Source organism: Erpetoichthys calabaricus, chromosome 11 (assembly GCF_900747795.2).
Source record: "Erpetoichthys calabaricus chromosome 11, fErpCal1.3, whole genome shotgun sequence".
Classification (NCBI taxonomy): Eukaryota; Metazoa; Chordata; class Cladistia; order Polypteriformes; family Polypteridae; genus Erpetoichthys; species Erpetoichthys calabaricus.
The window spans coordinates 93,634,458-93,647,420 of NC_041404.2; the positions used below are offsets into that span (position 1 = coordinate 93,634,458).

Sequence of the window (12,963 nt, forward strand, 5' to 3'; positions counted from 1 at the left end):
CAGCATTACTGAATCCCAAATATATTTACAGTATCTTACAAAAGTGAGTACACCCCTCACATTTTTGTAAATATTTTATTATATCTTTTCATTGGACAACACTGAAGATATGACACTTTGATACAATGTAAAGTAGTCAGTGTACAGCTTGTATAACTGTAAATTTGTTGTCCCCTCAAAATAACTCAACACACAGCCATTAACGTCTAAACCGCTGGCAACAAAAGTACACCCCTAAGTGAAAAATGTCCAAATTATGCCCAAAGTGTCAATATTTTCTGTGGCCACCATTATTTTCCAGCACTGCCTTAACTCTCTTGGACATGGAGTTCACTAGAGCTTCACAGGTTGCCACTGGAATCCTCTTTCACTCCTCCATGACGACATCATGGAGCTGGTGGATGTTAGAGACCTTGCGCTCCTCCACCTTCCGTTTGAGGAGGCCCCACAGATGCTCAATAGGGTTTAGGTCTGGAGACATGCTTGACCAGTCCAGCACCTTTACCCTCAGTTTCTTTAGCAAGGCAGTGGTCATCTTGGAAGTGTGTTTGGGGTCGTTATCATGTTGGAATACTGCCCTGCAGCCCAGTTTCCAAAGGGAAGGGATCATGCTCTGCTTTAGTATGTCACAGTAGATGTTGGCATTCATGGTTCCCTCAATGAACTGTAGCTCCCCAGTGCCTACAGCACTCATGCAGCCCCAAACCATGACACTCCTACCACAATGCTTGACTGTAGGCAAAACACACTTGTCTTTGTACTCCTCACCTGATTTCCGCCACACACGCTTGACACCATCTGAACCAAATAAGTTTATCTTGGTCTCATTGGACCACAGGACATGGTTCCAGTAATCCATGTCCTTAATCTGCTTGTCTTCAGCAAACTGCGGGCTTTCTTGTGCATCATCTTTAGAAGAGGCTTCCTTCTGGGATGACAGCCATGCAGACCAATTTGATGCAGTGTGCGGCGTATGGTCTGAGCACTAACAGGCTGACCCCCCACCCCTTCAACCTCTGCAGCAATGCTGGCAGCACTCATACATCTATTTTCAAAAGACAACTTCTGGATATGATGCTGAGCACATGCACTCAACCTCTTTGGTCCACCATGGCGAGGCCTGTTCTGAGTGGAACCTGTCCTATTAAACCACTGTATGGTCTTGGCCACCGTGCTGCAGCTCAGTTTCAGGGTGTTGGCAATCTTCTTATAGCCTAGGCCATCTTTATGTAGAGCAACAATTCTTTTTTTCAGATCCTTAGAGTTCTTTGCCATGAGGTGCCATGTTGAAATCCAGTGACCAGTATGAGAGAGTGTGAGAGCGATAACACCAAATTTAACACACCTGCTCCCCATTCACACCTGCAACCTTGTAACACTAACGAGTCACATGACACCGGGGAGGGAAAATGGCTAACTGGGCACAATTTGGACATTTTTCACTTAGGGGTGTACTCACTTTTGTTGCCATCAGTTTAGACATTAATGGCTGTGTGTTGAGTTATTTTGAGGGGACAGCAAATTTACACTGTTATACAAGCTGTACATTGACTACTTTACACTGTATCAAAGTGTCATATTTCAGGGTTGTCCAATTATAAGATATAATAAAATATTTACAAAAATGTGAGGGGTGTACTCAGTTTTGTGAGATACTGTAAATGATAATAAAAACCTTTCCTCTTAGGCGGTTTCATCTGTCACCTGTAAACAACAAATGGAAAGGTCAGGCTGGTTCTTCTATGGTTCTCCACACTTTCAGCAGCAGAATACTTGTTGGCCTCAGACCATGTAGCCCTACAGTAGTGGCCAAATGTTTTGGCAGCGACACAAATGTGTTTTGCAAACTTTGCTGCTTCAGTATTTTCAGATTATTTTTTTTACATGTTTCTAAGAAAATTATTTTATACTATTATTTTTTTTTACTCTATGTTCTCTCTCCCTTCAATGGCCTTGAACCAGTGAAAGCAAATGTGTGTAATCCCCTTCTACCACCATTTTGAATACTGCACATAAAGCCTCTTCTTCAGTAACTTCTTCATCACTTCCATTCCTTTTCCCATGGATAGGAACTGAAGGGTGTAAGATCTGGGCTGTATGGTGGACAGGAAAGAACAGACCATGTGAAGTGTATGATGCAATTGCAGATACAGATATTCTGGTCATGGGATATAATGTCTACTAATATCGCCTCTTTTTCATAACAAAAAATAGGGGCCATGCCATTCCCTGCTGAGAGAACTTGGATTTTACAATTTCAATGACTGTACTTTGCTTTCCAATTAGAAAAAAAAATGGATCCATGTGTCATCCCCAAAGATGATCAGAAACAAAACGCTTTGAACCTTAGTCTCACAATAAGAGAGTGAATCTGATCACATTTCTTGCCACATTGTTTTGTTATTAATTGGTTAGGTTTAGTGGAACTCAACATGAACATTTTTTTTTGAATACCCTAATGTTCATACCTAACTTGGATATTTAAAGTTCACTTGTAAGCTTTCTAGTCCTAATTTGTAAGTCCGCTCAAAGAACTCAGTGACTGATGGCACTTCTATTACTAACATTGTCTTTATATAAAAGTTTTTAACTGCCTGTGAATGTTCATTACTGATCATTTTCTCCATCAACAGAGTTCTTTGTTTAAAATGCACATCATGCACAATGCCATTTCAAGTGCCAAATGCACAAGTGCTAGGGACATTTCAATTGAAGTGAAGAGTAAGTTACACATTTTCTGTTAATTTTAACTTAAATATACAAAGTGCTGGACACTATTTCACAATCTTCATTTCTCCAAAGTTCTGTAGGTCACAGAAAAATCCTACAAAGTTAATTGTCACATCCTCAATTACTGGGTAAAGAACAAACCAGGTTGTTTGTTTAAAATAAATGTGTCATAGTACACACCTACATAAGTAAACAGACAGGCCATATAAAACTAAATCATGGTAAGATACAAACCTAGAAGCAGGAATAAACACTTCCATTTTCAAAGCAGATTTTTTTTATTGTCTACAGGCATTATGTGACAGGCACACTGAAATAATAAAGGACTATTTTACTTCTTTAGTATGTTTGTTCAAAGCAAAAATAAACAGTCTTTCAGACTGTAGATTGCACTGTAGTCGTGGCAATAAACTTCACTTCACCATGTTTTCTCAGTGAATTGAAACAAGTGGCAAAACAGTAGTAGTAACACCATCTGTATAAATCATGAACATGACAACTGGAGTTGTTCAGAAACAGGCGATCATCTTTACTATGACATCACATACTTTCTATTTTAATCATACTGGAGCCCCTGCTGCTAAATGTCAGCTATGGCAGTGGTATGCTTCTCTCTGAGTCACCTTTTGCACTTTTTTTCCACACTGGATTTTACTGTATAAGGAATGCCATATGACAAGAACTTTTCTATAAAATTTCCAAGGCTGTAAAACTTGAAAAAATGAATGAATTCAAACCTGCAATGATATCTGCATTGAAATCACCTTCTTTGATGGCCTCTATTACTTCAAACCTCCATGTCCTATTAAGATTAGATATCTTTTCCTTTCACAAGCATACATTTTCAAAGCATATAGTGCTAGAACTTGAGCACTGGTTATTTGCAGCTTTTTTATTTATGCCAATCACAGTATAATTAAACACCTGTTTAAATAACTTAACTAAAACCAGAAATAAAAATACATAATAATATAAATTCATTTCTCACATCATCAGTAACCGTGTTGCAGAAGTCTTGGGATTCCTTTGACTTACTTCATGTTTGATCAGATTCACTTTCTGTTCATTTGCTCATCAAGTGCAAAAACATTTTCAGCAGGCAATACAGAATGATATCTTGACAAATTTTTCTCTTGGCCCTTGGGGGCACAAGAACCTAATCCTCTTATGTCATATAAAATCTTGAATTTGTATTGTATTTCACATTAAACTTGAACGAATCATATTATAAAATGATAAGCTGCAGTTATTTTGAAGAAAAAAAAAAGTTTGGAAATAAGCCAGAAATATTTTGAAGGTTTCTGTAAATTATTAAATTGAAGAATATTTTGAGGATGCATGAAACATTACTATATGAGCACTGAAAAGCAACTCAGTTTGGGTTGCAATGTGCCTTTTAAGCAATATGATCAAAGTCATAGAGCTATCATTCTGAGACTTTCGGCTAATGTGGCTAACATAAAAATCAGGGATCTTCTAAACAGAATTAACACACCTCTAATGAAAGTTTGCGTGAATGATGGCAGGCCTTCATGAGGTGTAAATGATTACAAAACAGAAGGCTGAACTATTATTAGATTGTGCTGACCACATAAACAGAAATGAGAATGTAAAGGAGCACGCGTCCTTTCCATTCAATCCAATAGAACAGAACAAACATAAAAGTATAAGAGAAAGTGACTATAAACTGGTGTATCAATACTGTGCCAGCACAAAATGTGGAGATAAAAATTCACATAACCCACATTTGCCTAAATATGAAATCTAGTGTCTTCATTTGTACACCAAAATAATTTTTTAAATAATTCTTTCATATAAATCACACAATAGACATTTTTATTTTAAATATTAATAAATAATATGAAGCATTTAACTCATCGACAGTATTTGGAAGAAAATCTTCACATTAGCATGAAAAAATTTGTTTAGAAGCAATGCATGCAGTTTAAGATGAAGTGAAAAAAAATGGGCAGAGATTCAGCACTGAGGGGAAAGGCACTGAAAACTGCTTCATGGTAACCTAGTGAAGGTGGAAAGAAGAAACAGCTATCTCTGTATCTGTCTAGAAGGAGAAGTTATTTTCTTCAACCATCTAAATGCGGTATCTTTTTTTTTTTTTTTTTTTGCAAAATACAAACTTGCCACCTTTCTAATTCCTCTCATCAATAATGGAGCTACTTGGTGAGCAAAGTTCAGTGGGGGAACTGGCTGAACTAGTCATTGAAGAGGCCGTACTGGTGGCATTGCTTCCCAGGTCCACAGATCCTTTCTTACTATTACATCTGCGCCAGTCAGAGCCAGAATTCAATGACATATTCATTGTTATCATTGCTACTGGCTTAATATTCTGTCTGTCTTTCTCTGCTTCAAGGTCCTCATCATAGCGCTCATCATCTTCTTCCGTCTCACTGTGATGAGGTGAAGAATGACGAGATAGTGAAGGAGATGGTGGGACAGAAGCTGGACGTGGATATTTGAATCCCTGAACCTATAATATTTAAAAGAAAAAAAAGAATAAGGTCATAAAGATTACTTGGTTGCCAGGCAGTTCAAAGTAAAAACACTTTAAGAACTGACATAAAATGTATTATTTCTTAACTACTAAAAAAAGAAAAACAATCAATTTACACAGGCAGAAAACAACTGAACTATTTTTTAAGATGAGTTCAACTAAACACATACAAATATGTTTGTAAGTCTCTCTGTACTAGTGTTCAGGATTATGCTGAAGTTTTGATTTGTACTATCCATGGTTTATTTTATACATGAACAATGTACTAAGCTTCAAAAAATATACACCAATCTGCCACAACATTAAAACCACTAACAGGTGAAAGGAATAACATCAATTATCTCACTTCAATAGCACGTGTGAAGTAGTGGGATATATTAGGCAGCAAGTGAACTGGAAAAGCAAGAAAAATGGGTAAGACTAACGATCTGAACAACTTTGGCAAAGGCCAAATTGCAACAGCTAAACAACTGAATCCAAGCCTCACCGGGGTCTTTTGGGGTGTTATTGGTATGCAGTGTTAGTATCTACTAAAAGTAGTCCAAGCAAGGACAACCATGAAACAGTAACAGGGTCATGGGCACCCAAGGCACATTGATTCACATGGGGATAAATGCTAGCCTGTCTGGTCCGATCCCACAGAAGAGTACTGTAGCACAAACTGCTGAAAAATTCAATGCTGGACATGAGAAAAAGATGTCTTAACAAATAGTGCATGACAATTTGCTGCATAGCCACAGACTGGTCATAGTGCTCATGCAGACCTCTGTACACCACAAAAGTGTCTACAAAGGGCATATGAGGACCTGAACTGGACCATGGAGCAATGGAAGAAAGTGGCCTGGACTGATGAATTATGTCTTCTTTTATTTCATGTGGATAGCCGGGTGCATGCGTGTCATTTACCTGGATAAGAGATGGCAGCATTATTCACTATGAGGAAGAGGCAACTAGACAGAGGCAGTGTGATAGTCTGTGCTGTGATCTGCTGAGAAACCATGGGTCCTGGCATTCATGTGGATTTTACTTTGACACATACCACCTACCAAAAGACTGTTGCAGATCACCTTCACCCTTTTCATGGCAATGGTGGCATGGCAGTGGCCTGTTTCAACAGGATAATGCGCCCTGTCACACAGCAAAAATTGTTAAGGAATGGTTTGAGAAACATGACAGAGTTCAAGGTGTTGACTTGGACTACAAATTCGCCAGATCTCAATCCAATTGAGCTCCTGCGGAATTGTTGGAAAAATAAGTCCGATTTATAGAGGCCCCACCTCACAATTTCAGGACTTAAAGGACCTTCTGTTAAAGTTTGATGCCAGATACCACAGGACACCTTGAGACGTCTTGTAAAGACCATGCCTCATTGGGACAGAGCTGTTCTGGCAGCATGAGGAGGACCTACTCAATATTAGCCAGTTGGTTTTAATGTTGTGACTGATCATTGTATGGTAAATGTTTCTTGTAAAATTAATATTTGTTTGTGTGCTTCCACCTAACATTTTAAAGCCAGTGTTTGTCGCTCTTTATTCTTAACAGTACTTATACTCAATGACTCACAGAATAAACATTGGTGTGCTGAAGTTTCTGAATCTGTTGCTAACAGCAACACCTTAATTTCTATTCAGTATAGTTTGCTTTTCAATTCACAATGCTTTAAATAATTTATTTTTGGCATAATGTGGAATATGGTTGATTATTCATATATTTTTAAATATAATGCAGTCCTAAACAATTATGCAGGAGTACTTTTCAACACGATTAAATGGATCGTGAGCTATTTAGTTGACTGAAGCTAAACAGGGGCACTCAAAATTAAACTCCTTTCATAATTCTTGCCTTCGCCAGTCTTTCCTCCACTCAAAATCAGAGTCCCTATGTGACTTTGTTAAGAAGAAATTAAAAACTAATTCAATAAACCATTGACTTTTAAAAGGCTTTCTTTGATGTGAAACCAAAAAAGTTCCAATGATTGATTCATAATTATACACTAAAAGTCTGGGATTCTGCAGGTCAAATACAAGTCAAACAAAACATGTGTATGAAACTGACCAAGTTTATAACCTGAATGTTGAGCTGCTCGTGATGGGCTTATGACCTTATTATATGGATAATTATATCTCCCCCTAGGTGGCAATCACAACAGGCAAAGTATATTCTGTAATAAGCAAACTCGCTACTGACCATCCCAGTGCTTTCTCCACAATTTCTGGGGACATTTACCATGTTTTACTTTCCTCTACCCTCACCAATTTTTACCAGTTTGTGGACTGTACAACAAGAGAACATACGAACCCTAGAATGTAATATGCCTATGTTAAAGAGGCATATAATTCAATTGTTTTGCCATCTTTAGGCCAATCAGACCATAATTTGGTACAGCTCATACCCGCATAAAAACCCATTGTCCAGTGGCTGCCAGTCATCACCAGGACCATGCAGGAATGGAAAACAGAAGCTGAGGGGGCTCTGAAGGATGCCTTTGACAATACTGACTAGGATATGCTTTTTGAGTCACATGGCATGAACAATGAGGGACTCAGCCAAGGTATCACAGACTACATCAGGTTTTGTGTGGATAACACAGTCCCCACAAAAACAGGTAACTGCGCTGTTCTCCCAACAACAAGCCATGAATCATAAAAGAGTTCAAAGCCCTACTGAATATGAAGAAGAGAACATTCAGATCTGGAGATAAGAATGAAATCAAGTGGGTGCAGTCAGAGCAGAAGAAGCAGAAGAACAGGAAATCCCACCTATGGTCTCCTGCCACCTCCACTTCCTGGACTGTGTGTCTCTACTGATCAAGTGAGGAGAGAACTGGGTAAACTCTGCATAAACTAGGCTTTAGGGCTAGATGGAGTTAGCCCCAGGGTACTGAAAACATGCGTCAACCAGCTCTGTGGGGTCCTTCAGCACCTGTTCTCCCTTTCCCTGAATTTTCAGAAGGTTCTCCCCTGTGGAAAACATCCAGTGTGGTCCCAGTGCCATAGAAATGTAATGCTAGTGAGCCCAAGGACCTTAGGCCAGTTGCTCTTTCTTCATAAATCGTTAAGACCTTTGACAGGCTGGTACTAAAACAACTACAGCCCCTGGTTTCAGAACATCTACATACTCTGCAGTTTGCCTATCAAGACAAATATAGGTTTGGAAGATGCTCTGATTTACACGCTCCACAGAGCTTACTCCCACTTGGATAAAGCTGGCACCACAGTCAGGATAATGCTCTTTGATTTTTCCAGTGCCTTTAACACCATTCTACCTCACTGACTGGGCTAAAAGCTGAAGGCTTTGAATCATGATACCCCCACAGGTTCCTGGATCATGGACTACCTAACCAACAGAGAGCAGTTTATGAGTCTGAGGGACTGTGTGTCAGAAATGATGATGTGTAATAATGGAGCACCTCAGGGAACTATCCTGCCTCCCTTCCAGTTTACCCTCTACACAAAAGACATCCAGCACTATACCAGTGCTTGCCATCTACACCAATTTTCAGATGACTCCTCCATCACAGACTGCATTAATAATGGAAACAAGTCAGAGTACAGGAAGGTTGTGAAGGACTTTGCCTGGTACAGGGACAACAACAGGCAACTCAGTATCAGCAGCACAAAAGAGCATGCGAAGAAGCCTCTCAGACCAGTCACGAGGGGAGGACATGAAGTGGTGCAGAGCTACAAGTACCTGGAGGTTCACATGAACAACAAACTGGACTGGTCTGACAGCTGAGTGGCAGTGTACAAGAAGGGTCAGAGCAGCCAGTACTTCCTAAGGAGACTCAGGTCTTTTGATGTATGCAAAAAGCTACTGGAAATGTTCTATTCATCCAAAGTAGCCAGAGTGTTGTTTTACACTGTGGTCTCCTGGGGAAGAAATTTGAGCTTAAAAGATGCACAATGCCTGAACAAACTTATCAGGAAAATCTGCTCCATCACCCTAGACACATTGAAACCTGTTATAGAGAAGAAGATGTTGGCAAAATTAGATGCCATCACGAAAAATCCCCTCCATCTCCTCCAGGAGGTGCTCTTTTAACCACAGGTTTATTCCACAAGAGTGTGCTAAGAAGCGTCTCTGGGGTCTTTTCTGCCCATTGCTATCTGGCAATTCTATACTTCTACCCAATGTACTAATTAACTTAAGTTTTGAAACATCTGCATAATATACATTTACTTAATTATTTTATTTATTTTTAAATTGATTGACTGACTGGCTATGTTATTTGTCCCATTAATACTTGATTTTTAATGTTTCTGGTGCTCTGTGTATCTGAATTTCCCCCTGGGATTAATACATCTAATCTAATCTCAAAACAACAAGTTTAAATGGTAACATTGTTATAGTAATAGGGATTTTAATTATCCAGATATAAGATACAAAGACCCAGTAAATTATGGAGAACAGAAGCAAGAACTAATAGATGTAATCAAGGATTGCTTCTTGACCCAGTATATCAAAGCTCCAATAGGAGGAAAAGTCTTTCTAGACCTGATATTGAATAATAACATGGGCAGATTTCACAGCATAGTGGTTATTGAACCAATAGATTTTTTTATCATAATATTTAATGTTTCACAGTGTTCTTTTTTTTTTTAATTTTATTGTAATCATTCCATACAAATAGATCAATTTTTACAAAAAATAGGATTGAAACTACTCAACCCCCACCCCCAAGAAAGAGAGCATGGCCAACGGAGTAAAACTTAAAGCTAGTAAAAATAAACAAATTGATGAGTTTAATAGGCAGACAAAGATAAATGGAGAAGAAAAAGAAATGGGAAGAGAATCTGCTTCCTCAGTGCTTTAAGAGATTATTCTAAAATATTATTGATTAGATCCTGCCAGGTTTTGAAAAAGTTCTACACAGATCCTCTAAGTGAGAATTAGATTTTTCCAATTTTCCAAAGTTTCACAGTGTTCTGACACTTCAGTAGAAGGCTCAGGTTTCAAGGACGCACAGGATGTTTACAATGAAGAGTTAGTAAGATAAAGATGTTTTTTTAATTTTCATTTACTGGAGGTGGGATTACATCAGGGATCAGCTCTGAGCCCTTTTTTATTTGGAATGGTGATGGACAGGTTGACAGACAAGACTAGACAGGAGTCCCCATGGACTATGATGTTTGCTGATGACATTGTGATCTATAGCGAGAGTAGGGAGCAGGTTGAGGAGACCCTGGAGAGTTGGAGATATGCTCTAGAGAGGAGAGGAATGAAGGTCAGTAGGAACAAGACAGAATACATGTGTGTAAATGAGAGGGAGGTCAGTGGAATGGTGAGGATGCAGGGAGTAGAGTTGACAAAGGTGGATGAGTTTAAATACTTGGGATCAACAGTACAGAGTAACAGGGATTGTGGAAGAGAAGTGAAAAATGAGAGAAGAGGAGAGTGTCAGGAGTACAGACAGGTATCAGCAAGAGTGAAAGGGAAGATCTACAGGACAGGACAGTAGTGAGACCAGCTATGTTATATGGATTGGAGACGGTGGCACTGACCAAAAAACAGGAGACAGAGCTGGAGATGGCAGAATTAAGGATGCTAAGATTTGCATTGGGTGTGACAAGGATGGATAGGATTAGGAACAAGTACATTAGAGGGTCAGGTCAGGTTGGATGGTTTGGAGACAAAGTCAGAGAGGCGAGATTGAATTGGTTTGGACATGTGTAGAGAAGAGATGTTGTGTATATTGGGAAAAGGATGCTAAGGATAGAGCTACCAGGCAAGAGGAAAAGAGGAAGGCCTAAGAGAAGGTTTTTGGATATGGTGAGAGAGGACATGCAGGTGATAGGTGTAACAGAGCAAGATGCAGAGGACAGGAAGATATGGAAAAAGATGATCCTCTGTGGAAACCCCTAACAAAAGAAGAAGAAGAAGAAGAAAAAGATCTGAAGAAGTTTTTGCTTACTTGTTGTATTGCTGTCTATTTAAGCAGCTAACTTGTATCCAGTGTTGTGCATGAACTAGTTCAAAAGAGCGCGTACATTAAACAAGCTAATTTTTCTAAGAATGGTATTTGCAAGTGAAGAACTTGAACATGAGCTAGTTCAGTTTTATATGACATTCTGGATCTGATTTAGGTCCAGATTAAATGTTTTGCCTTACAGGGGTGGAGATGAATCCGAATACGGTATTCGGATAAGCAGAAATAGTGGATTTTTACAAATATTTATTTTGTACACATTTTTTGCCATTTATTTGTATTTGGAAAAAATAACGTAAAATCAAATAGAGCACTGTCTGTGTCTGCCTGTTTGTGCTTAAGCTGCACCCCTGCTGACATGAGCACGCAGTGAAGCTCTGCTTTCACGTTTAAGAAAATGTACTTCACAAGGCCATTTTATATTTTTCCCCGTTGGACATCCAATATGTGACGCGAATTTTGACCGGCAGTGCAATAGATTAGTTCACCTACACGCTGGTTCCACAATCACCATTTGTGTCACGCGGTTGGAAATAGAGCGGTAATTTATATGTATACTATTTAATTTCTTTTTTGACCGGAAGGACATTAGCATATATGGTTATACATGTTTGTTGCTGAGTATAAATCAATAAAGTGTACTTAAATAAAAAAGTCTTCACAATTATAGTATTTTATTCAAGAACACTGTAAAAGCCTAATATAAGGCATGCAAAATTGAAAAAAGTAAACTCATGGGTCATTTATTATCACTCCTTAAAAATACAAAATTATCTGAACATTAACTAGTTCAAAACTGAAAGGGTGAACTATGAATGTGAATTTATTCATTTTAATCTGTGTGAACTGAACTTTGAGCTAGTTCTTGTGAGGTGTGAACTTGCACAACACTGCTTATATCCCATCTGAAACAAATGCAACTTGGTGTAATATTAATTTTGCCTTTTTTGAAGGGAAGGAAAACAGGCATTGAAAAACACTGTCAAGGGTAAGGGATCCTCAGGGTAAAGTAAGGCAAAAAGACCTCCTGTACAGAGGGGATTGGGAGCATGCGCTGATACAGTGCGTTGCCGCACCCACCACACGATGAAACACCTGGTTGGGACCAGAGTGCAATGGGTGACACCTCAGCACTACACTTTTTTTTTTTTTTTTTTTAAAACAGTGGCTGGAGTGCCAATCCTACCACTAACCCCCAAGTTTTCCCTGCAAATTGGATGACATGCTTGCAGGGCTTGATGCCAATTAACGTCATACCCTGGACAAATTAATTGCAGGTTAAGGGCCTCGCTCAAAGGACCAATGGAATATAGTCACTTCTGGCATTTACGGGATTTGAACTGGCAACTTTCTGATTGCCGGCAAAGACCCCTAGGCTCACCACTCTGCCTCCTGTACAGAGGGAGCCCCCACATGGCATGTATAGTGCAACTATGCATGCCAGTATTGAAAAGCATGGGTTTCTACGTGCAGAATGGCAACAAGAAGGGACAGAGGTATAAAAACGAAAAGTTAGAAAATTATATTGTGGAATGAAATGTGCAATTCTCCCCAAGGATGAAAGTTAGCAGACAATTCAGCAGGTGCCAGGAGTGCATTAATCTTCATCAATAGAGACTGTACCCAAAAAAGACTGACAGGAGTCAGAACACCTCTTTGCTGATAAGGAGAGTCTATGGTTGTAGGTAAAAAGATGTGTATTTTTAAATTAACTTTGATCTGTAAGCTGAATGAGAAAAGAGTAGTGGGACTAAATTGGAAAATGGAGTCAACAAAGAAAAGCCCATACAGACAC

At 39.0% G+C, this 12,963-nt stretch overlaps 1 protein-coding gene across 1 annotated transcript in view; it reads right to left on the reverse strand.

Annotated features, from left to right (window-relative positions):
* Positions 1 to 3,379: 3,379 nt before the first annotated feature.
* Positions 3,380 to 12,963, reverse strand: part of gys1 (glycogen synthase 1 (muscle)) — a 90,500-nt gene continuing 80,916 nt past the window's right edge. Inside the window, exon 16 of the mRNA XM_028791505.2 lies at positions 3,380 to 5,218. Within this exon, the coding sequence (XP_028647338.2) occupies positions 4,880 to 5,218 (339 nt within the window). The 3' untranslated portion in view covers positions 3,380 to 4,879. The remainder of the gene's footprint in view (positions 5,219 to 12,963) is intronic.